At 45.9% G+C, this 26,538-nt stretch overlaps 1 protein-coding gene across 1 annotated transcript in view; it reads left to right on the top strand.

Moving 5' to 3' along the window:
• LOC118936635 (caspase recruitment domain-containing protein 11-like) overlaps positions 1-26,538 on the top strand; it is a 112,654-nt gene that overhangs the window by 57,233 nt on the left and 28,883 nt on the right. The window contains 9 exon segments of the mRNA XM_036972941.1: positions 127-252; positions 505-579; positions 4,024-4,143; positions 4,296-4,454; positions 4,598-4,676; positions 4,800-4,939; positions 5,530-5,636; positions 10,659-10,702; positions 14,951-15,077. Of these exon segments, the coding sequence (XP_036828836.1) occupies positions 127-252; positions 505-579; positions 4,024-4,143; positions 4,296-4,454; positions 4,598-4,676; positions 4,800-4,939; positions 5,530-5,636; positions 10,659-10,702; positions 14,951-15,077 (977 nt within the window).

Consider the following 26,538-nt stretch of genomic DNA (forward strand, 5'->3'; position numbering starts at 1 on the left):
TACTTGACTTCTGTCTGTATCATTTCTGAATTGTGAATCAACCCCTAGTCCCTGATCCTGACGTGTGTGTGTGTGTGTGTGTGTGTGTGTGTGTGTGTGTGTGTGTGTGTGTGTGTGTGTGTCTAGTACCTTGAGGAGAAAGAGGATCTGGAGCTCAGGAGCTCTACACTACAGAAGGACTGTGAGATGTACAGAAACAGGATGAACACCATCATTATACAGCTGGAGGAGGTGGAGAAGGAGAGAGACCAGGTAACACACACACACACACACACACACACACACACACACACACACACACACACACACAGAGAGAGAGAGAGAGAGAGAGAGAGACACAGACACGCAGACAACAACAACAATAACAGAGACATCTTGTGTCAAGCATTGTAAACAGTGTGTGTGTGTGTGTGTGTTACCTGGTCTCTCTCCTTCTCCACCTCCTCCAGCTGTATAATGATGGTGTGTGTGTGTGTGTGCGTGCGTGCGTGCGTGTGTGTGCAGGCGTTCCGAGCCAGAGATGAAGCCCAGCACCAATTCTCTCAGGGTCTGGTTGATAAAGACAAGTACAGGAAACAGGTGAGTTAGAGTTAGCGAACAGTATTTACTCATGAACTTGATTTGTTTGTTTTCCTGAAGTGTTTGTTTTGTCTACTTTTCGCCAGTTGTTTTGTGAAGTAAACTCCTCCTGGAGTTGTGGGACATTTACAACCTAGCTAGCTTGGGTTAGGGTTACTGTGGGACTGTTACAACCTAGCTAGCTAGGGTTAGGGTTACTGTGGGACTGTTACAACCTAGCTAGCTTGGGTTAGGGTTACTGTGGGACTGTTACAACCTAGCTAGCTTGGGTTAGGGTTAGGGTCACTGTGGGACTGTTACAACCTAGCTAGCTTGGGTTAGGGATACTGTGGGACTGTTACAACCTAGCTAGCTTGGGTTAGGGTTAGGGTTACTGTGGGACTGTTACAACCTAGCTAGCTTGGGTTAGGGATACTGTGGGACTGTTACAACCTAGCTAGCTTGGGTTAGGGTTAGGGTTACTGTGGGACTGTTACAACCTAGCTAGCTTGGGTTAGGGTTACTGTGGGACTGTTACAACCTATCTAGCTTGGGTTAGGGTTACTGTGGGACTGTTACAACCTAGCTAGCTTTGGTTAGGGTTAGGGTTACTGTGGGACTGTTACAACCTAGCTAGCTTGGGTTAGGGTTAGGGTTACTGTGGGACTGTTACAACCTAGCTAGCTTGGGTTAGGGTTAGGGTTACTGTGGGACTGTTACAACCTATCTAGCTTGGGTTAGGGTTACTGTGGGACTGTTACAACCTAGCTAGCTTTGGTTAGGGTTAGGGTTACTGTGGGACTGTTACAACCTAGCTAGCTTGGGTTAGGGTTAGGGTTACTGTGGGACTGTTACAACCTAGCTAGCTTGGGTTAGGGTTACTGTGGGACTGTTACAACCTAGCTAGCTTTGGTTAGGGTTAGGGTTACTGTGGGACTGTTACAACCTAGCTAGCTTGGGTTAGGGTTACTGTGGGACTGTTACAACCTAGCTAGCTTGGGTTAGGGTTACTGTGGGACTGTTACAACCTAGCTAGCTTGGGTAGGGTTACTGTGGGACTGTTACAACCTAGCTAGCTTGGGTTAGGGTTACTGTGGGACTGTTACAACCTAGCTAGCTAGGGTTAGGGTTACTGTTCCTTCAGTCTGACCCCCTCCCTGTTCCCACAGTCTGATCCCCTCCCTGTTCCCTCAGTCTGACCCCCTCCCTGTTCCCATTGTCTGACCCCCTCCCTGTTCCTTCAGTCTGACCCCCTCCCTGTTCCTTCAGTCTGACCCCCTCCCTGTTCCCACAGTCTGATCCTCTCCCTGTTCCCACAGTCTGATCCTCTCCCTGTTCCCACAGTCTGATCCTCTCCCTGTTCCCACAGTCTGACCCCCTCCCTGTTCCCACAGTCTGATCCTCTCCCTGTTCCCACAGTCTGATCCACTCCCTGTTCCCACAGTCTGACCCCCTCCCTGTTCCCACAGTCTGACCCCCTCCCTGTTCCCACAGTCTGATCCTCTCCCTGTTCCCACAGTCTGACTCCCTCCCTGTTCCCACAGTCTGACCCCCTCCCTGTTCCCATAGTCTGACAACAAGATCCTTCATGTCTCTCTTCCCTCATACTCACCCCACAACATTGACAGATGCCTCATCTCCTTCCTCAACATCAACGCTGTTAACCCCCTCCAACTCTCTGATGCCTCCCCATTTTACCCTCATAACAGCCTCAATTCGTTGTGGCATGGACTCTACAAGGTGGGATGCTGGCCCATGATGACTCCAATGTTTAACACAGTTGGCTGGATGTCCATTGAGTGGTGGACCATTCTTGATACACACAGGAAACTGTTCAACGTGAAAAACCCAGCAGTGTTGCAGTTCTTGACACAAACCGGTGCACCTGGCACCTACTACCATACCCCGTTCAAAGCCACTTAAATATTTTGTCTTGAATGAAGCAGCTGCCTGTAAGCTGCCGAGCGTCTGTGGAGAAGCTAGCTACTTTGTGCTACTGGCAAATGGTGATGCTAACCGTTAAGCTAACATTAGCTAGCAAGCGAACTGGCACTGACAGTATGGGATAATGGAGAGTGAATTAAATTATTTCTTCATCATCTTGTTAGATAGCTAGCTTGGTACAGCACTTTGTGTTGTGTGCATTGTGCTGCACTCACCAGCCCATTGGTTTCATATGAAGTGTGTGTGTAACTTCCTGGTTCAATTAGCAAGCTAATATTAGCTAGCTAACTAATGTAATGAGCTAGTGCACATTATAAAACCTAACACAAATCCTTCTTCAAGCACCAAACTCCGTAGCTTGATGTAAAATATGTAAAGACTCTTGAAAACAACATGAAGTTGTCTGGTTTTTGGATGAAAAGAGGGGAGGAGCACCCTGGAAAAAGCACCCTCCTTTCCCTTTTTCTTGTCACTCCAGTGAGATCCCCTGAGTGGACGTTCGTGCTCTCTGATTGGCTCAAAGTCAAGTAGTTGGCCACTGCCGAACATTGCGTTTCTACAAGTATAAACCCCAGGGCAAGAGAGGGAACGGCTGTGTTAACAACCTATCGGTTACCGGCCCAACGCTCTAACCACTAGGCTACCCTGCAGCCCCAGGGCAAGAGAGGGAACGGCCTCCCACCGTGATAACAACCTATCGGTTACTGGCCCAACGCTCTAACCACTAGGCTACCCTGCCGCCCCAGGGCAAGAGAGGGAACGGCCTCCCACCGTGATAACAACCTATCGGTTACCGGCCCAACGCTCTAACCACTAGGCTACCCTGCAGCCCCAGGGCAAGAGAGGGAACGGCCTCCCACCGTGATAACAACCTATCGGTTACCGGCCCAACGCTCTAACCACTAGGCTACCCTGCCGCCCCAGGGCAAGAGAGGGAACGGCCTCCCACCGTGATAACAACCTATCGGTTACCGGCCCAACGCTCTAACCACTAGGCTACCCTGCCGCCCCAGGGCAAGAGAGGGAACGGCCTCCCACCGTGATAACAACCTATCGGTTACCGGCCCAACGCTCTAACCACTAGGCTACCCTGCCGCCCCAAGGCAAGAGAGGGAACGGCCTCCCACCGTGATAACAACCTATCGGTTACCGGCCCAACGCTCTAACCACTAGGCTACCCTGCTGCCCCAGGGCAAGAGAGGGAACGGCCTCCCACCTTGTTAACAACCTATCGGTTACCAGCCCAACTCTCTAACCACTAGGCTACCCTGCTGCCCCAGGGCATAAGAGGGAACGGCCTCCCACCGTGATAACAACCTATCGGCAGTCAGATTTCTTGGTGTGTCTGATTAGGATTAAATTAGTTCATCTGAATTCTTATCAACATTTGCTAATTTGGTGTCCTGTTTTGTGACACACCTCTCTCTCTCTCTGTGTGTGTGTGTGTGTGTGTATGTGTGTGTGTGTGTGTGTGTGTGTGTGTGTGTGTGTGTGTGTGTGTGTGTGTGTGTGTGTGTGTAGATCAGAGAGTTGGAGGAGAGGAGTGATGAGCTGCACATAGTGATTGTTCATAAAGATGCTAAGATCGTCACTTTGGAGTCCAGACTGAGACGCCTATCGAAAGATACTGCTACGGACCAGGTAACACACACACACGTGCACGCACGCACGCACGCACACACACACACACACACACACACACACACACACACACACACACACACACACACGCACATGCACACACACGCGCACACACGCGCATTTCTCTGTATCTCTCTCTCTCTCTCTTTCAGAGTTTGCCCAGAGACATCCCCCCAACTGTCATCGCTCAGGTGATGGGGGAGGAGCCTAAATCTCTTGGCCAATCAGAGGGCTCCAGTGACGAGTCGCCAGAGGAGAAGTTCTTCCTTCCAGAACCCCGCCTCAAGAGACGACCCAACCTGAAAGCAGTGGTCAGCACACACACACACACACACACACACACACACACACACACACACACACACACCCACCCACCCACCCACCCACCCACCCACCCACCCACACACCCACCCACCCACCCACCCACCCACAACACTGTGTTTGTGCTGTGTAGATTACCAGAGTGAAGTCTCCAGTCTCCACCCCCAAAACTCTGGACCCGCCAATCAACACAGAGGACATTCTCCGTGCAGGTACTAAACATATGGCAGGTCATCATTAGATGCTCAACATGGACCTGGAAGGCCCACAGGCATATTGGCATCCATATGGGAAAATATTGAGAAAGAAAGGTGTGTGTGTGTGTGTGTGTTCAGCTGGTGGTGGAGCGTCTCCAGATGTGATGATGTCAGAGAGTAACCTAACCCTGACCCTGAGCAGCACATGTCCCCCCTCCCCTTCCCACTCCCCCTTCCCCATCCGCCCCAACACAGAGCTGCCCAGCAAGGCTACCATGGTGAGTCTACACGCACACACACACACACACACACACACACACACACACACACACACACACACACACACACACACACACACACACACACACACACACACCAGGCTGTTTACATTGACCCCCAAGCCATAAGACTGCTGAACAGCTCATCAAATGGCTACCAGACTGTTTACATTGACCCCCAAGACTGCTGAGCAGCTCATCAAATGGCTACCAGACTGTTTGCATTGACCCCCAAGACTGCTGAGCACACACACACACACACACACACACACACACACATATTACCTCAACTACCAACACTGCTGTTACTCTGTTTATTATCTATCCTGACTAGTCCCTTTACCCCTACCTACATTATATTACCTACAACTACCTGGTACCCCTGCACATTGACTCAGTACTGGTACTCCTTGTATAGGAGGGCTTGTTAGTAAGCGTTTCACGGTACTTTTGTGGAGAAAGGGCTTGTAAGCACGGTAAAGTCTACACCTGTTGTATTTGACGCATGTGAAAATCAAGTAGATTTGTATTTGATTTGACACACCTGCACCCTCTTACCTGTGTGTTGTGTCATGGTAACCTGTGTTTAGCTGCGCTACCGTAACGACAGCATCATGTCCACCAACCCCGAGCCGCCAGGAAACGCATCACTGGTCCGTCGGACGCGAGAGGGAGAGACTGACTTCCAGCCCCGCGGGTACACTTCACCCTACACCCTAAACACTTCACCCTACACCCTAAACACTTCACCCTACACCCTAAACACTTCACCCTACACCCTAAACACTTCACCCTACACCCTAAACACTTCACCCTACACCCTAAACACTTCACCCTACTCCCTAAACACTTCACCCTACACCCTAAACACTTCACCCTACACACTAAACACTTCACCCTACTCCCTACACCCTAAACACTTCACCCTACACCCTAAACACTTCACCCTACTCCCTAAACACTTCACCCTACACCCTACACCCTAAACACTTCACCCTACACCCTAAACACTTCACCCTACACCCTAAACACTTCACCCTACACCGTAGACACTTCACCCTACACCCTAAACACTTCACCCTACACCCTAAACATTTCACCCTACTCCCTAAACACTTCACCCTACACCCTAAACACTTCACCCTACACACTAAACACTTCACCCTACACCCTAAACACTTCACCCTACTCCCTACACCCTAAACACTTCACCCTACACCCTAAACACTTCACCCTACACCCTAAACACTTCACCCTACACCCTAAACACTTCACCCTACACCCTAGACACTTCACCCTACTCCCTAAACACTTCACCCTACTCACTAAACACTTCACCCTACACCCTAAACACTTCACCCTACTCCCTACACCCTAAACACTTCACCCTACTCCCTACACCCTATACACTTCACCCTAAACACTTCACCCTACACCCTAAACACTTCACCCTACACCGTAGACACTTCACCCTACACCCTAAACACTTCACCCTACACCCTAAACATTTCACCCTACTCCCTAAACACTTCACCCTACACCCTAAACACTTCACCCTACACACTAAACACTTCACCCTACACCCTAAACACTTCACCCTACTCCCTACACCCTAAACACTTCACCCTACACCCTCAACACTTCACCCTGAACCCTAAGCACTTCACCCTAAACCCTAAACACTACACCCTAAACACTTCACACCCTAAACACTTCACATCCTAAACACTTCACCCAACATCCTAAACACTTCACCCTAACCCCTACACCCTAAACACTTCACCCTACTCCCTACACCCTAAACACGTCACCCTACACCCTAAACCATTTACCCTACACCCTACACCCTTTACCCTTTACCCTAAACCATTTACCCTACACCCTTTACCCTAAACCATTTACCCTACACCCTTTACCCTATACCCTAAACCATTTACCCTACACCGTATACCCTACACCCTTTACCCTATACCATAAACACTTCACCCTACTCCCTAAACACTTCACCCTACTCCCTACACCCTAAACACTTCACCCTACACCCTACACCCTAAATACTTCACCCTACTCCCTACACCCTAAACAATTCTCCCTACACCCAAATCATTTCACCCTACACCCTGAACAATTCTCCCTACACCCTAAACACTTCACCCTACACCGTAAACACTTCACCCTACAACCTAAAAACTTCACACCCTAAACGTTTCACACCCTAAACACTTCACCCAACATCTTAAACACTTCACCCTACTCCCTACACCCTAAACACGTCACCCTACAGCCTAAACACTTCACCCTACACCCTAAACCATTTAGCCTACACCCTAAACCATTTAGCCTACACCCTTTACCCTATACCCTACACCCTTTACCCTACACCCTATACCCTACACCCTTTACCCTATACCCTATACCCTAAACACTTCACCCTACTCCCTACACCCTAAACCCTTCACCCTACACCCTAAACACTTCACCCTACACCCTACACCCTAAACACTTCACCCTACACCCTAGACACTTCACCCTACTCCCTAAACACTTCACCCTACTCCCGAAACACTTCACCCTACTCCCTAAACACTTCACCCTACTCCCTAAACACTTCACCCTACATCCTAAACACTTCACCCTACTCCCTACACCTTAAACACGTCACCCTACAGCCTAAACACTTCACCCTACACCCTAAACCATTTAGCCTACACCCTTTACCCTATACCCTACACCCTACACGCTATACCCTACACCCTTTACCCTAAACCATTTACCCTACAACCTTCTTCCTTTAACCTATACAGTGCCTTGCGAAAGTATTCGGCCCCCTTGAATTTTGCAACCTTTTGCCACATTTCAGGCTTCAAACATAAAGATATAAAACTGTATTTTTTTGTGAAGAATCAACAACAAGTGGGACACAATCATGAAGTGGAACGACATTTATTGGATATTTCAAACTTTTTAACAAATCAAAAACTGAAAAATTGGGCGTGCAAAATTATTCAGCCCCCTTAAGTTAATACTTTGTAGCGCCACCTTTTGCTGCGATTACAGCTGTAAGTCGCTTGGGTATGTCTCTATCAGTTTTGCACATCGAGAGACTGACATTTTTTCCCATTCCTCCTTGCAAAACAGCTCGAGCTCAGTGAGGTTGGATGGAGAGCATTTGTGAACAGCAGTTTTCAGTTCTTTCCACAGATTCTCGGTTGGATTCAGGTCTGGACTTTGACTTGGCCATTCTAACACCTGGATATGTTTATTTTTGAACCATTCCATTGTAGATTTTGCTTTATGTTTTGGATCATTGTCTTGTTGGAAGACAAATCTCCGTCCCAGTCTCAGGTCTTTTGCAGACTCCATCAGGTTTTCTTCCAGAATGGTCCTGTATTTGGCTCCATCCATCTTCCCATCAATTTTAACCATCTTCCCTGTCCCTGCTGAAGAAAAGCAGGCCCAAACCATGATGCTGCCACCACCATGTTTGACAGTGGGGATGGTGTGTTCAGCTGTGTTGCTTTTACGCCAAACATAACGTTTTGCATTGTTGCCAAAAAGTTCAATTTTGGTTTCATCTGACCAGAGCACCTTCTTCCACATGTTTGGTGTGTCTCCCAGGTGGCTTGTGGCAAACTTTAAACTACACTTTTTATGGATGTCTTTAAGAAATGGCTTTCTTCTTGCCACTCTTCCATAAAGGCCAGATTTGTGCAATATACGACTGATTGTTGTCCTATGGACAGAGTCTCCCACCTCAGCTGTAGATCTCTGCAGTTCATCCAGAGTGGTCATGGGCCTCTTGGCTGCATCTCTGATCAGTCTTCTCCTTGTATGAGCTGAAAGTTTAGAGGGACGGCCAGGTCTTGGTAGATTTGCAGTGGTCTGATACTCCTTCCATTTCAATATTATCGCTTGCATAGTGCTCCTTGGGATGTTTAAAGCTTGGGAAATCTTTTTGTATCCAAATCCGGCATTAAACTTCTTCACAACAGTATCTCGGACCTGCCTGGTGTGTTCCTTGTTCTTCATGATGCTCTCTGCGCTTTTGACGGACCTCTGAGACTATCACAGTGCAGGTGCATTTATACGGAGACTTGATTACACACAGGTGGATTGTATTTATCATCAGTAGTCATTTAGGTCAACATTGGATCATTCAGAGATCCTCACTGAACTTCTGGAGAGAGTTTGCTGCACTGAAAGTAAAGGGGCTGAATAATTTTGCACGCCCAATTTTTCAGTTTTTGATTTGTTAAAAAAGTTTGAAATATCCAATAAATGTCGTTCCACTTCATGATTGTGTCCCACTTGTTGTTGATTCTTCACAAAAAAATACAGTTTATATCTTTATGTTTGAAGCCTGAAATGTGGCAAAAGGTCGCAAAGTTCAAGGGGGCCGAATACTTTCGCAAGGCACTGTACACTACAGCCTTCTCCCTTTACCCTTTACCCTACACCCTTTACCCTACACCCTTTGCACTACACCCTTTACCCTATACCCTATATCCTTTACCCTACACCCTATACCCTACACCCTTTACCCTACACCATTTACCCTATACCCTTTACCCTACACCATTTACGCTACACCCTTTACACTACAACCTTTACCCTACACCCTTTACCCCTCCACATTTACGCTACACCCTTTACCCTATACTCTTTACCCTACACCCTTTACCCTACACCATTTACCCTACACCATTTACCCTACACCCTTTACCCTACACCCTTTACCCTACACCCTTTACCCTACACCCTTTACCCTACACCCTTTGCACTACACCCTTTACCCTATACCCTATATCCTTTACCCTACACCCTATACCCTACACCCTTTACCCTACACCATTTACCCTATACCCTTTACCCTACACCATTTACGCTACACCCTTTACACTACAACCTTTACCCTACACCCTTTACCCCTCCACATTTACGCTACACCCTTTACCCTACACCCTTTACCCTATACCCTTTACCCTACACCATTTACGCTACACCCTTTACACTACAACCTTTACCCTACACCCTTTACCCCTCCACATTTACGCTACACCCTTTACCCTACACCATTTACGCTACACCCTTTACCCTATACTCTTTACCCTACACCCTTTACCCTACACCATTTACCCTACACCCTTTACCCTACACCCTTTACCCTACACCCTTTACCCTATACCCTTTACCCTACACCCTTTACCCTACACCCTTTACCCTATACCCTTTACCCTACACCCTTTACCCTACACCCTTTACACTACACCCTTTACCCTACACCCTTTACCCTACACCCTTTACCCTACACCATTTACCCTATACCCTTTACCCTACACCATTTACCCTATACCCTTTACCCTACACCCTTTACCCTACACCCTTTACACTATACCCTTTACCCTACACCATTTACCCTATACCCTTTACCCTACACCATTTACCCTATACCCTTTACCCTACACCCTTTACCCTACACCCTTTACACTATACCCTTTACCCTACACCATTTACCCTATACCCTTTACCCTACACCCTTTACCCTACACCCTTTACACTACACCCTTTACCCTACACCCTTTACCCTACACCCTTTACCCTACACCCTTTACCCTACACCCTTTACCCTACACCCTTTACCCTATACCCTTTACCCTACACCCAATACATTGGAAAAAGGTTTCAAACTTCTGACTACATTTTTCCTTCTCTGTTTCAGCCTCTGTGACTTTGAATATGAGTGTGTAGACAACATGGATTATGGTAAGGTACCTGAGACTGTAGATGTCCTATACCCTACAGCCCCATACTGTAGACTCTATACCTTACAGCCCCAAACTATGGACCCTATACCCTACAGCCCCATTTTATAGACCTTATACCCTACAGCCCCAAACTATAGACCCTATACCCTACTGCTCCATACTGTATACCTGTAGACCCTCTACCCTACAGCCCCATACTGTATACATCTAGACCCTATACCCTACAGTCCCATACTGTATACCTATAGACCCTATACCCTACTGCCCCATACTGTAGACCCTATACCCTACTGCCCCATACTGTATACCTGTAGACCCTCTACCCTAAAGCCCCAGACTGTATACCTATAGACCCTATACCCTACAGCCCCATACTGTATACCTCTAGACCCTATACCCTACAGTCCCATACTGTATACCTATAGACCCTATACCCTACTGCCCCATACTGTAGACCCTATACCCTACTGCCCCATACTGTATACCTGTAGACCCTCTACCCTAAAGCCCCAGACTGTATACCTATAGACCCTATACCCTACAGCCCCATACTGTATACCTATAGACCCTATATCCTACAGCCCCATACTGTAGATCTTATACCCTACAGTCCCATATTGTAGACCCTATACCCTACAGCACCATACTCTAAACCCTATACCCTACAGTCCCATATTGTAGACCCTATACCCTACAGCCCCATAATCTAGCCCCTATACCCTACAGCCCCATACTCTAGATCCTATACACTACAGTCCCATATTGTAGACCCTATACCCTGCAGCCCCATACTCTAGACCCTATACCCTGCAGTCCCATACTGTATACCTATAGACCCTATACCCTACTGCCCCATACTGTAGACCCTATACCCTACAGGCCTATACTGTATACTTCTAGACCCTATACCCTACTGCCCCATACTATAGACCTATAGACCGTATACCCTACAGCCCCATACTGTAGACCCTATACCCTACTGCCCCATACTGTAGACCCTATACCCTACAGGCCCATACTGTATACTTCTAGACCCTATACCCTACTGCCACATAATACAGACCCTATACCCTACAGCCCCATACTGTATACCTATAGACCCTATACCATACTGCCCCATACTGTAGACCCTATACCCTAAAGCCCCATACTGTATACCTGTAGACCCTATACCATACTGCCCCATAAAGGTATACCTATAGACCCTATACCCTACAGTCCCATACTGTAGACCCTATACCCTACTGCTCCATACTGTATACCTGTAGACCCTCTACCCTACAGCCCCATACTGTATACCTCTAGACCCTATACCCTACAGCCCCATAAAGGTATACCTATAGACCCTATACCCTACAGTCCCATACTGTATACCTATAGACCCTATACCCTACTGTCCCATACTGTAGACCCTATACCCTACTGCCCCATACTGTATACCTGTAGACCCTCTACCCTAAAGCCCCAGACTGTATACCTATAGACCCTATACCCTACTGCCCCATACTGTAGACCCTATACCCCTAAAGCCCCATACTGTATACCCATAGACCCTATACCCTAGAGCCCCATACTGTATACCTATAGACCCTATACCCTACAGCCCCATACTGTATACCTATAGACCCTATATCCTACAGCCCCATACTGTAGACCTTATACCCTACAGTCCCATATTGTAGACCCTATACCCTACAGCACCATACTCTAAACCCTATACCCTACAGTCCCATATTGTAGACCCTACACCCTGCTGCCCCATACTCTAGCCCCTATACCCTACAGCCCCAAACTCTAGACCCTATACCCTACAGTCCCATATTGTAGACCCTATACCCTGCAGCCCCATACTCTAGACCCTATACCCTGCAGTCCCATACTGTATACCCATAGACCCTACAGGTCCATACTGTATACTTCTAGACCCTATACCCTACTGCCCCATAATATAGACCCTATACCCTACAGCCCCATACTGTATACCTATAGACCCTATACCCTACAGCCCCATACTGTATACCTATAGACCCTATACCCTACTGCCCCATACTGTAGACCCTATACCCTACAGGTCCATACTGTATACTTCTAGACCCTATACCCTACTGCCCCATAATATAGACCCTATACCCTACAGCCCCATACTGTATACCTATAGACCCTATACCCTACAGCCCCATACTGTATACCTATAGACCCTATACCATACTGCCCCATACTGTAGACCCTATACCCTAAAGACCCATACTGTATACCTGTAGACCCTATACCCAACTGCCCCATAAAGGTATACCTATAGACCCTATACCCTACAGTCCCATACTGTATACCTATAGACCCTATACCCTACTGCCCCATACTGTAGACCCTATACCCTACTGCCCCATACTGTATACCTGTAGACCCTCTACCCTAAAGCCCCATACTCTAGACCCTATACCCTACAGTCCCATACTGTATATCTGTAGACCCTATACCCTACTGCCCCATACTGTAGACCTATAGACCGTATACCCTACAGCCCCATACTGTAGACCCTATACCCTACTGCCCCATACTGTATACCTGTAGACCCTCTACCCTACAGCCCCATACTCTAGACCCTATACCCTACAGTCCCATACTGTATACCTGTAGACCCTATACCCTACTGCCCCATACTGTAGACCTATAGACCGTATACCCTACAGCCCCATACTGTAGACCCTATACCCTACTGCCCCATACAGTAGACCCTCTACCCTACAGCCCCATACTGTATACCTATCGACCCTATACCCTACAGCCCCATACTGTACACCTATAGACCCTATACCCTACAGTCCCATACTATATTCCTATAGACCCTATACCCTGATGCCCCATACTGTAGACCCTATTGCCCCATACTGTATACCTGTAGACCCTCTACCCTACAGCCCCATACTGTATACCTATAGACCCTATACCCTACTGCCCCATACTGTAGACCCTATATCCTACTGCCCCATACTGTATACCTGTAGACCCTCTACCCTAAAGCCCCATACTGTAGACCTATAGACCCTATACCCTACTGCCCCATACTGTAGACCTTAAACCCTACAGTCCCATATTGTAGACCCTATACCCTACAGCACCATACTCTAGACCCTATACCCCACAGTCCCATATTGTAGACCCTACACCCTGCTGCCCCATACTCTAGCCCCTATACCCTACAGCCCCATACTCTAGGCCCTATACCCTACAGTCCCATATTGTAGACCCTATACCCTGCAGTCCCATACTCTAGACCCTATACCCTGCAGTCCCATACTGTATACCTGTAGACCCTATACCCTACTGCCCCATACTGTAGACCTATAGACCCTATACCCTACTGCCCCATACTGTATAGCTATAGACCCTATACCCTACTGCCCCATACTGTAGACCTATAGACCCTATACCCTACTGCCCCATACTATAAACCCTATACCCTACTGCCACATACTGTATACCTATAGACCCTATACCCTACAGCCCCATACTGTAGACCCTATACCCTACAGTCCCATACGGTATACCTGTAGACCCTATACCCTACTGCCCCATACTGTAGACCTATAGACCCTATACCCTACAGCCCCATACTCTAGACCCTATACCCTACAGTCCCATACGGTATACCTGTAGACCCTATACCCTACTGCCCCATACTGTAGACCTATAGACCGTATACCCTACAGCCCCATACTGTAGACCCTATACCCTACTGCCCCATACTGTAGACCTATAGACCGTATACCCTACAGCCCCATACTCTAGACCCTCTACCCTACAGCCCCATACTGTATACCTATAGACCCTATACCCTACAGCCCCATACTGTATACCTATAGACCCTATACCCTACAGTCCCATACTGTATTCCTATAGACCCTATACCCTGATACCCCATACTGTAGACCCTATTGCCCCATACTGTATACCTGTAGACCCTATTCTCTACAGCCCCAAACTGTATACCTATAGACCCTATGCCCTACTGCCCCATACTGTAGACCCTATACCCTACGGTCCCTTACTATAGACCCTATACCCTACTGCCCCATACTGTATACCTCTAGACCCTATACCCTACTGCCCCATACTGTATACCTCTAGACCCTATACCCTACTGCCCCATACTGTAGACCCTATACCCTACAGCCAGCCCCATACTGTATACCTGTAGACCCTATACCCTTCTAATCATCCCTCTCCCTCCCCTCTCTCCATCCAGATGAGGAAATGGAAACACGTGGTCCTCCCTCGCTCCACTCCTCCTCCTCCTCCCATCAGTCAGAATGTTTAGATTCCTACGACCTGGAGACCGTCAACAACATTTTCAGGAAACTGTCCCTGGAGAGGTACACCCCCCCCCTCACACCCACCAACACACACACACACACACACTCACACACACACCCCCTAGTGTATCTTACCCCCCTCATCTACTGTTTTTACGTCCAGAGGCGGCGCTCGTCACTTCCAGTTGAACGCGGAACGAGGGAGAGTGTTATTGTAGAAAATTCCATTGAAAAAGTGTGGTTACTAGCTAGCTACCTTAAGAGTTTGGATCCCGTGACGTGGTCAGCATCAGTTGCTGGGACCACTACTATCTGTCCAGTGATCCTGCCGACCAAGGCCAGGTCTGAGGAGCTGTTAAGTGCCTAGTTGCTAGCGGGGTTTTCTTGACTGCTTGAACGATGCCCGCAACACTGTTAGCCATTGTGGCTGGGACCACGGATTGGCCGGGGCTTTTGGCTGTCAAGATCCCTGCTGTTTGTTATTGTTTTCAATCTTCCCTGCGACCTGTCCTGTCTGGAACTGAGAGGAGTAACAGTATAACCTGTCCTGTCTGGAATTGAGAGGAGTAACAGCATAACCTGTCCTGTCTGGAACTGAGAGGAGTAACAGTATAACCTGTCCCGTCTGGAACTGAGAGGAGTAACAGTATAACCTGTCCTGTCTGGAACTGAGAGGAGTAACAGTATAACCTGTCCTGTCTGGAACTGAGAGGAGAGGAGTAGCAGTATAACCTGTCCTGTCTGGAACTGAGAGGAGTAACAGCATAACCTGTCCTGTCTGGAACTGAGAGCAGTAACAGTATAACCTGTCCTGTCTGGAACTGAGAGGAGAAACATTATAACCTGTCCTGTCTGGAACTGAGAGGAGTAACAGTATAACCTGTCCAGTCTGGGACTGAGAGGAGTAACAGTATAACCTGTCCTGTCTGGAACTGAGAATAGTAACAGTATAACCTGTCCTGTCTGGAACTGAGAGGAGTAACAGTATAACCTGTCCTGTTTGGAACTGAGAGGAGTAACAGAATAACCTGTCCTGTCTTGAACTGAGAGGAGAAACAGTATAACCTGTCCTGTCTGGAACTGAGAGGAGTAACAGTATAACCTGTCCTGTCTGGAACTGAGAGGAGTAACAGTATAACCTCTCCTGTCTGGAACTGAGAGGAGTAACAGCATAACCTGTCCAGTCTGGAACAGAGAGGAGATGAGTAACAGCATAACCTGTCCTGTCTGGAACTGAGAGGAGTAGCAGTATAACCTGTCCTGTATGGAACTGAGAGGAGTAACATTATAACCTGCCCTGTCTGGAACTGAGAGGAGTAGCAGCATAACCTGTCCTGTCTGGAACTGAGAGGAGAAACAGTATAACCTGTCCTATCTGGAACTGAGAGGAGAGGAGTAACAGCATAACCTGTCCTGTCTGGAACTGAGAGGAGTAACAGTATAACCTGTCTGGAACTGAGAGGAGTAACAGTATAACCTGTCCTGTCTGGAACTGAGAGGAGTAACAGAATAACCTGTCCTGTCTGGAACTGAGAGGAGAAACAGTATAACCTGTCCTGTCTGGAACTGAGAGGAGTAACAGTATAACCTGTCCTGTCTGGAACTGAGAGGAGTAACAGTATAACCTCTCCTGTCTGGAACTGAGAGGAGTAACAGCATAACCTGTCCAGTCTGGAACAGAGAGGAGATGAGTAACAGCATAACCTATCCTGTCTGGAACTGAGAGGAGTAACAGTATAACCTGTCCTGTCTGGAACTGAGAGGAGTAACATTATAACCTGCCCTGTCTGGAACTGAGAGGAGTAGCAGCATAACCTGTCCTGTCTGGAACTGAGAGGAGAAACAGTAAAACCTGTCCTGTCTGGAACTGAGAGGAGAGGAGTAACAGCATAACCTGTCCTGTCTGGAACTGAGAGGAGTAACAGTATAACCTGTCTGGAACTGAGAGGAGTAACAGCATAACCTGTCCTGTCTGAAACAGAGAGGAGAGGAGTAACAGTATAACCTGTCCTGTCTGGAACTGAGAGGAGTAGCAGCATAACCTGTCCTGTCTGGAACAGAGAGGAGAGGAGTAACAGTATAACCTGTCCTGTCTGGAACTGAGAGGGGTAACAGCATAACCTGTCCTGTCTGGAACTGAGAGGAGTAACAGCATAACCTGTCCTGTCTGGAACTGAGAGGGGTAACAGCGTATCCTGTCCTGTCTGGAACTGAGAGGGGTAACAGCGTATCCTGTCCTGTCTGGAACTGAGAGGGGTAACAGTATAACCTGTCCTGTCTGGAACTGAGAGGGGTAACAGCGTATCCTATGTACGTTGTTACCATGACAAAGACCAAAGCCGGCAGGAGTACCATTGACGGCTGTGGTGTCTCTCTATCACAGGTGAAGGATCTTTTAAATGAACAAAAAAAGTTACACAAGCAGTTGTTACAACAACAAGAAAATAACTTTAAGTGTCCAAATACTGGTGGATTCAACTAATAAAAGACGAACAGTTTGCAGTTCTCCCAGGGTCAGCTCAATGAGTTGAAACAGTTAAACAGGAGAACGGCAAGATGACAGCAAACTGTAAATCATTGAGAGAGGACATCAGTTCTGCATGTGAATCTATGATAACAATGATGGAGAAATCAGATTATCTAGTGGGACAATCATGGCAAAACAACATTGTATTTGTATTTGTAATTAATAGGGTTCGCCATTAGCTGTTGCCAAGGCAGCAGCTACTCTTCCTGGGGTTTATTATGGATCCCCATTAGCTGTTGCCAAGGCAGCAGCTACTCTTCCTGGGGTTTATTATAAATCCCCATTAGCTGTTGCCAAGGCAGCAGCTACTCTTCCTGGGGTTTATTATGGATCCCCATCAGCTGTTGCCAAGGCAGCAGCTACTCTTCCTGGGGTTTATTATGGATCCCCATTAGCTGTTGCCAAGGCAGCAGCTACTCTTCCTGGGGTTTATTATGGATCCCCATTAGCTGTTGCCAAGGCAGCAGCTACTCTTCCTGGGGTTTATTATGGATCCCCATTAGCTGTTGCCAAGGCAGCAGCTACTCTTCCTGGGGTTTATTATGGATCCCCATTAGCTGTTGCCAAGGCAGCAGCTACTCTTCCTGGGGTTTATTATGGATCCCCATTAGCTGTTGCCAAGGCAGCAGCTACTCTTCCTGGGGTTTATTATGGATCCCCATTAGCTGTTGCCAAGGCAGCAGCTACTCTTCCTGGGGTTTATTATGGATCCCCATTAGCTGTTGCCAAGGCAGCAGCTACTCTTCCTGGGGTTTATTATGGATCCCGATTAGCTGTTGCCAAGGCAGCAGCTACTCTTCCTGGGGTCCAAACACATTAAGGCACTTACATTACATATAAAACTAAAGATAAAACAGTACATTATATAACATTATTACACCACTACATGTCTACAATACAACATGTATAATACCACCATACAACAATATTACAGTGTACATGTGTAGAGTGCGTGTGTTAGCCTGTGTGTGTGTTTTGTGTGTGTGTGCGTGTTTTGTGTGTGTGTGTGTGTGTGTGTGTGTCTATTCACAGAGACATTTATTTGTATCCGTTTTTTAATCTGATTCTACTGCTGCATCAGTTACCTGATGCGGAATAGAGTTCCATGTAGTCATGGCTCTATGTAGTACTGTGGAATAGAGTTCCATGTAGTCATGGCTCTATGTAGTACTGTGGAATAGAGTTCCATGTAGTTACGGCTCTATGTAGTACTGTGGAATAGAGTTCCATGTAGTCATGGCTCAATGTAGTACTGTGGAATAGAGTTCCATGTAGTCATGGCTCTATGTAGTACTGTGGAATAGAGTTCCATGTAGTCATGGCTCTATGTAGTACTGTGGAATAGAGTTCCATGTAGTCATGGCTCTATGTAGTACTGTGGAATAGAGTTCCATGTAGTCATGGCTCTATGTAGTACTGTGGAATAGAGTTCCATGTAGTCATGGCTCTATGTAGTACTGTGGAATAGAGTTCCATGTAGTCATGGCTCTATGTAGTACTGTGGAATAGAGTTCCATGTAGTCATGGCTCTATGTAGTACTGTCGAATAGAGCTCTATGTAGTACTGTGCACCTCCCAATTCTAGTTTTCCAAGATCCCTCTTTGTGCCACCTTACAACATGACTGAACAGCAGTCCAGGTGCGTAGAAACTAGGGCCTGTAGGACCTGCCTTGTTGATAGTGTTATTAAGAATGTAGAAACTAGGGACTGTAGGACCTGCCTTGTTGATAGTGTTGTTAAGAAGGTAGAAACTAGGGCCTGTAGGACCTGCCTTGTTGATAGTGTTGTTAAGAAGGTAGAAACTAGGGCCTGTAGGACCTGCCTTGTTGATAGTGTTGTTAAGAAGGTAGAAACTAGGGCCTGTAGGACCTGCCTTGTTGATAGTGTTGTTAAGAATGTAGAAACTAGGGACTGTAGGACCTGCCTTGTTGATAGTGTTGTTAAGAAGGTAGAAACTAGGGCCTGTAGGACCTGCCTTGTTGATAGTGTTGTTAAGAAGGTAGAAACTAGGGCCTGTAGGACCTGCCTTGTTGATAGTGTTGTTAAGAAGGTAGAAACTAGGGACTTTAGGACCTGCCTTGTTGATAGTGTCGTTAAGAAGGTAGAAACTAGGGCCTGTAGGACCTGCCTTGTTGATAGTGTCGTTAAGAAGGTATAAACTAGGGCCTGTAGGACCTGCCTTGTTGATAGTGTCGTTAAGAAGGTAGAAACTAGGGCCTGTAGGACCTGCCTTGTTGATAGTGTCGTTAAGAAGGTATAAACTAGGGCCTGTAGGACCTGCCTTGTTGATAGTGTTGTTAATAAGGTAGAAACTAGGGCCTGTAGGACCTGCCTTGTTGATAGTGTTGTTAAGAAGGTAGAAACTAGGGCCTGTAGGACCTGCCTTGTTGATAGTGTTGTTAAGAAGGTAGAAACTAGGGCCTGTAGGACCTGCCTTGTTGATAGTGTTGTTAAGAATGTAGAAACTAGGGCCTGTAGGACCTGCCTTGTTGATAGTGTTGTTAAGAAGGTAGAAACAAGGGCCTGTAGGACCTGCCTTGTTGATAGTGTTGTTAAGAAGACAGAGCAGCGCTTTATTATAGACAGACTTCTCTTCTCATCTTAGCTACTGTTGTATCAACATGTTTTGACCATGACAGTTTACAATCCAGGGTTACTCCAAGCAGTTTAGTCAGCTCAACTTGCTACATTTCCACATAGTTCATTACACAATTTAGTTGGGGTTTAGGGTTTAGTGAATGATTTGCCCCAAATACAATACTTTCAGTTTAAAAAAAATAATATTTACGACTAACTTATTAGTCGTAGCTGACTGTAGTAGCTGACATGTACAGTGTTAAGTCATACACATACATACATGCCACTGGCTTTACTCAAAGCCAGTGTCATGTCATTAGTAAAGATGGAAAAAAGTAAGGGGCCTAGACAGCTGCCCTGGGGAATTCCTGATTCTACCTGGGTTATGTCGGAGAGGCTTCCATTAAAGAACACCCTCTGTTTTCTGTTAGACAGGTAAATCTTTATCCACAATATAGCAGGGGGTGTAAAGCCATAACACCATAAGCCATAACACATATGTTTTTCCAGTAGAAGACTATGATCAATATTGTTAAAAGCCGCACTGAAGTCTAACAAAACAGCCACCCCAATCTTTTTATCATCAATTTCTCTCAGCCACCCACCAGTAATTTGTGTAAGTGTGTAACACTTGTTGAATGTCCTTCCCTATATGTGGGCTGAAAGTCTGTTGTCAATTTGTTTCCAGTAAAAAATAATTATATCTGGTCAAAAACACATTTTTCCAAAAGGGTTGGTAAAAGGGGAGCAGAATTACTTTTGCTTCCCTCCAGGCCTGAGGGCACACACTTTCTAGTAGGCTTAGATTGAAGAACCCTAACCCTAATCCTAACCCTAACCCTATGGCAAACAGGAGTGGCAAAATCATCCGCTATTATCCTCAGTCATTTTCCATTCAAGTTGTCAGACATTGTCAGACCCCGGTGGCTTGTCATTGTTGATAGACAACAATATTTTTTTCACCTCTTCCACGCTCACGTTACAGAATTCAAAATTACAATGCTTGTCTTTCATAGTTGGATCAGTTATACTTGGACATGTAGTGTCAGTGTTTGTTGCTAGCATGTCATGCCTAAGTTAATTAATTGGCAATGTCAGTGGGTTGTGACGAATGAGGCATCTGATTGAATGAATGATGGAGCTGAGTTTGCCTTTTTGCCCAAAACCTAATTTAAGGTGCTCCATAGGTTTTTATTATGGTTCTTAATATCATTTATCTTTGTTTCATAGTAGAGTTTCTTCTTCTTTTTATTCAGTTTAGTCACATGGTTTCTCAATGTGCAGAACGTTTGCCAATTGGTTGTGGATGGAATTGCAGAATTGTGGAATTGCATAATCTCCACATGAGACCTGGGTAGACTATGAGGACAAAGTGAGGGAAATGATCTCGGAGAAACTGAAGATGGACCACAGGAAGATTGAGGTGGAGCACGCCCACAGGACTGGAAAACCCACCACTGGCCCAGATGACAGAACCAGGCTGATAGTGGTCAAATTCCTGAGGTTCAAGGACAAGGTAGCTGTTCTGGAAAGAGCCAAGAACTTGAGAGGAACGTACATCTTCCTCTACTAGAACTATCCTGAAGGTGTGCGCCAGAAGAGGAAAGAACTTATTCCAGCTGGTTCATGAAATCAATAACTTGCTAACATCAGATAACATTCATATATTAGCCATTTCTGAGACTCACTTAGATAATTCATTTGATGATACAGCAGTATCAATACAAGGATATAACATCTGTAGAAGAGACAGGAATGCTTATGGGGGAGGTGTTGCTGTATATATTCAGAGCCATATCCCTGTAATGCTTAGAGAATATCTTATGTCAAGTGTTATTGAAGTGTTGTGGTTGCATGTTCACCTTGCAAATCTAAAGCCTTTTCTTTTGGGGTGTTGCTATAGGCCACCAAGTCAGTCAGTATCTAAACAACACAGTGCCTTCGGAAAGTATTCAAATCCCTTCCCCTTTTCCACATTACAGCCTTATTCTAAAATGGATTAAATTAATTGTTTACCTCATCAATCTACACACAATACCCCATAATGACAAAGTGAAAACAGGTTTTTAGACATTTTTGCAAATGTATAAAAAACATAACAGAAATAGCTTATTTACATCAGTATTCAGACCCTTTGCTATGAGATTCGAAATTGAGCTCAGGTGCTTCCTGTTTCTATTGATCACCTTGAGATGTTCTACAACTTGATTGGAGTCCACCTGTGGTAAATTCAATTGATTGGACATGATTTGGAAAGGCACACAACTGTCTATATAAGATCCCACAGTTGACAGTGCATGTTAGAGCAAAAACCAAGCCATGAGGTCAAAGGAATTGTCCGTAGAGCTCTGAGAAAGGATTGTGTCGAGGCACAGATCTGGGGAATGGTACCAAAAAATGTCTGCAGCATTAAAGATCCCCAAGATCCCCATCATTTTTAAATGGAAAAAAAAGTTTGGAACCAACAAGACTATTCCTAGAGCTGGCTGCCCAGTCAAACTGAGCAATCGGGGGAGAAGGGCCTTGGTCAGGTAGGTGACCAATAATCCGATGGTCACTCTGACAGAGCTCCAGAGTCCCTCTGTGGAGATGGGAGAACCTTCCAGAAGAACAACCATCTCTGCAACACTCCACCAATTAGGCCTTTATTGTAGAGAGGCCAGACGGAAGCCACTTCTCAGTAAAATACACATCACAGCCCGTTTGGAGTTTGCCAAAAACACCTAAAGGACTCTCAGACCATGAGAAACAAGATTCTCTGGTCTGATGAAACCAAGATTGAACTCTTTGGCCTGAATGCCAAGTGTCACGTCTGGAGGAAACCGGGCACCATCCCTACAGTGACACATCGTGGTGGAAGCATTCTGCTGTGGGATGTTTTTCAGCGGCAGGGACTGGGAGACTAGTCAGGATTCAGGGAAAGATAAACAGAGCAAAGTACAGAGAGATCCTTGATGAAATCCTGCTCCAGAGCTCTAAGGACCTCCGAATGGGGCAAAGGTTCACCTTCCAACAAAGCACACAGCCAAGACAACACAGGAGTGGCTTCAGGACATATCTCTGAATGTCCTTGAGTGGCCTAGACTTGCTCCCCATCCAACCTGACAGAGCTTGTGAGGATCTGCACAGAAGAATGGGAGAAACTCCCCCAAGTATAGGTTTGCCAAGCTTGTAGTGTCATACCCAAGAATCCTCGAGGCTGTAGTCGCTGGTAAAGGTGCTTCAACAAAGTACTGAGTAAAAGGTCTGAATACTTAAGTAAATGTGATATTTAAATTTTTTGTCTGAAAATCTTTTTTGCTTTGTCATTATGGGCTATTGTGTGAAGATTGATGAGGAAAAAACAATTGAATCCATTTTAGAATAAGGCTGTAACAACATGTGGAAAAAGTCAATGGTTCTAAATATTTTCCGAAGGCACTGAATACAGCCAGTATCTAAATAATATGTGTGAAATGCTTCATAGTGTATGTGATATAACAGAGGTCTACTTCCTTGGGAATCTGAATATTGACTGGTTTTCATCAAGCTGTCTGCTCAAGAGGAAGCTTCTCACTGTAACCTGGTTCAGGTTATTAACTTCTTTGGGACAAGGACAGGGACAGGGACAGTATTTTCACGTCTGGACAGTATTTTCACGTCTGGATGAAAAGCGTCTGGACAGTATTTTCACGTCTGGATGAAAAGCGTGTCCAAAGTAAACGGCCTGCTACTCAGACCCAGAAGCTAAGATATGCATATTATTAGCATATTTGGATAGAAAACACTCTGAAGTTTCTAAAACTGTTTGAATCATGTCTGTGAGTATAACAGCACTTATTTGGCAGGCAAACCCCAGAGGACAAAGCGTTCACATTTATTTTTTTGAGGTCACTCTCATTTCAATGGGTTTTCAATGTGATTCCAGATTTCTAATCGACTTTCCTGCAGTTCCTATCGCTTCCACTGGATGTCAGCAGTTATTAGAAATTGGTTGAGGTTTTTCCTTTAATAACTGAAGAAGTAACACTGTTCAGAATGAGGGTAGAGAGAAGTGATATAGGCGCGTGACCTTTGATAGAGGCGCGTGACCTGAAAAGCTCGCTCCACTTTGTTTGTATTGAACACAGATCATCCTGTCTTCAATTGTATCGATTATTTACGTAAAAAAACACCTAAAGTTGTATTTTGAAAGTAGTTTGACATGTTTGGACAAAGCTTACAGGTAACTTATTAGACATTTTGTAGTCATGTTGCGCGACTTGGAACCGGTATTTTTCTGGATCAAACGCTCCAAATAAATTGACATTTTGGACATTTTGGATATATGGACGGAATTAATCGAATTAAAGGACCATTTGTGATGGGACATATTGGACAGACAGAAGAACAGAACAGTCAACAGAAGAAGTCAAAGGTAATGAATAGACAAATACTTATTTTCCACCATAATTTGAAAATAAATTCATTAAAAATCCTACAATGTGATTTTCTGGATTCTTTTTCTCATTTTCTCTGTCATAGTTTAAGCGTACCTATGATGAAAATTACAGGCCTCTCTCATCTTTTTAAGTGGGAGAACATGCACAATTGGTGGCTGACTAAATAGTTTTTTTGCCCCACTTTATCCCAGACAGGTTAATCAACCTACCAGGGTTTTAACAAACACTACAGTGTCACACCCTGACCATAGTTTGCTTTGTATGTTTATAGGTTTTGTTTGGTCAGGGTGTGATCTGAGTGGGCATTCTATGTTGTATGTCTAGTTTGTCTGTTTCTGTGTTTGGCCTGATATGGTTCTCAATCAGAGGCAGGTGTTAGTCGTTGTCTCTGATTGGGAACCATATTTAGGTAGCCTGTTTTGTCATTGTGGGTGATGGTCTATGTGTAGTGTTTGTGTCAGCACGATTGTGAATTAGCTTGTTTTGTAGTGTTCAGTTTTCCCATTACAATGACGAATACTTACCACGTCGCATCTTGGTCCTCCTCTCTATCTCCAGACGACATACAGGAACAAGATCATCCACATTTATTCATGACATTTTCACTAATACTGTAAAACTTTTTCTTAAGCTTTATCCATACCCATTGGATGCAGTGATCACAATATAGTGGCTATATTCAGGAAAGCAAAAGTTCCAAATGCTGGGCCTATAATAGTATATGGCAGATCATACAAAAGATTTTGCTGTGACTCTTATGTGGATGATGTCAAAAAACACTGCTCAAAAAAATAAAGGGAACACAAAAATAACACATCCTAGATCTGAATTAATGAAATATTCTTATTAAATACTTTTTTCTTTACATAGTTGAATGTGCTGACAACAAAATCACACAAAAATTATCAATGGAAATCAAATTTATCAACCCATGAAGGTCTGGATTTGGAGTGACACTCAAAATTAAAGTGGAAAACCACACTACAGGCTGATCCAACTTTGATGTAATGTCCTTAAAACAAGTCAAAATGAGGCTCAGTAGTGTGTGTGGCCTCCACGTGCCTGTATGACCTCCCTACAACGCCTGGGCATGCTCCTGATGAGATGGCGGATGGTCTCCTGAAGGATCTCCTCCCAGACCTGGACTAAAGCATCCGACAACTCCTGGACAGTCTGTGGTGCAACGTGGCATTGGTGGATGGAGCAAGACATGATGTCCCAGATGTGCTCAATTGGATTCAGGTCTGGGGAACGGGCGGGCCATCCATAGCATCAATGCCTTCCTCTTGCAGGAACTGCTGACACACTCCAGCCACATGAGGTCTAGCATTGTCTTGCATTAGGAGGAACCCAGGGCCAACCGCACCAGCATATGGTCTCACAAGGGGTCTGAGGATCTCATCTCGGTACCTAATGGCAGTCAGGCTACCTCTGGCGAGCACATGGCGGGCAATGCGGCCCCCCCCAAAGAAATGCCACCCCACACCATGACTGACCCACCGCCAAACCGGTCATGCTGGAGGATGTTGCAGGCAGCAGAACGTTCTCCACGGCGTCTCCAGACTCTGTCACATCTGTCACATGTGCTCAGTGTGAACCTGCTTTCATCTGTGAAGAGCACAGGGTGCCAGTGGCGAATTTGCCAATCTTGGTGTTCTCTGGCAAATGCCAAACGTCCTGCACGGTGTTGGGCTGTTAGCACAACACCCACATGTGGACGTCGGGCCCTCATACCACCCTCACGGAGTCTGTTTCTGACCGTTTGAGCAGACACATGCACATTTGTGAAAGACATTCAACTCCATCATTCACCGAATCAGATGGCTTATTCATAACAAAACCATTTGATGTTGACCATTATTTTAATGATAACTTCATTGGCAAAGTGGACAAACTTAGGCAGGAACAACAACGACCAGTGAGCCAACGTACTCATACATAAAAAACAAATAATGGAAGAAAAGTTTGAAATCAAGTTTGAATTTTGTAAAGTTA

This window comes from Oncorhynchus mykiss, unplaced genomic scaffold, assembly GCF_013265735.2.
Source record: "Oncorhynchus mykiss isolate Arlee unplaced genomic scaffold, USDA_OmykA_1.1 un_scaffold_213, whole genome shotgun sequence".
In the NCBI taxonomy this organism is placed as follows: domain Eukaryota; kingdom Metazoa; phylum Chordata; class Actinopteri; order Salmoniformes; family Salmonidae; genus Oncorhynchus; species Oncorhynchus mykiss.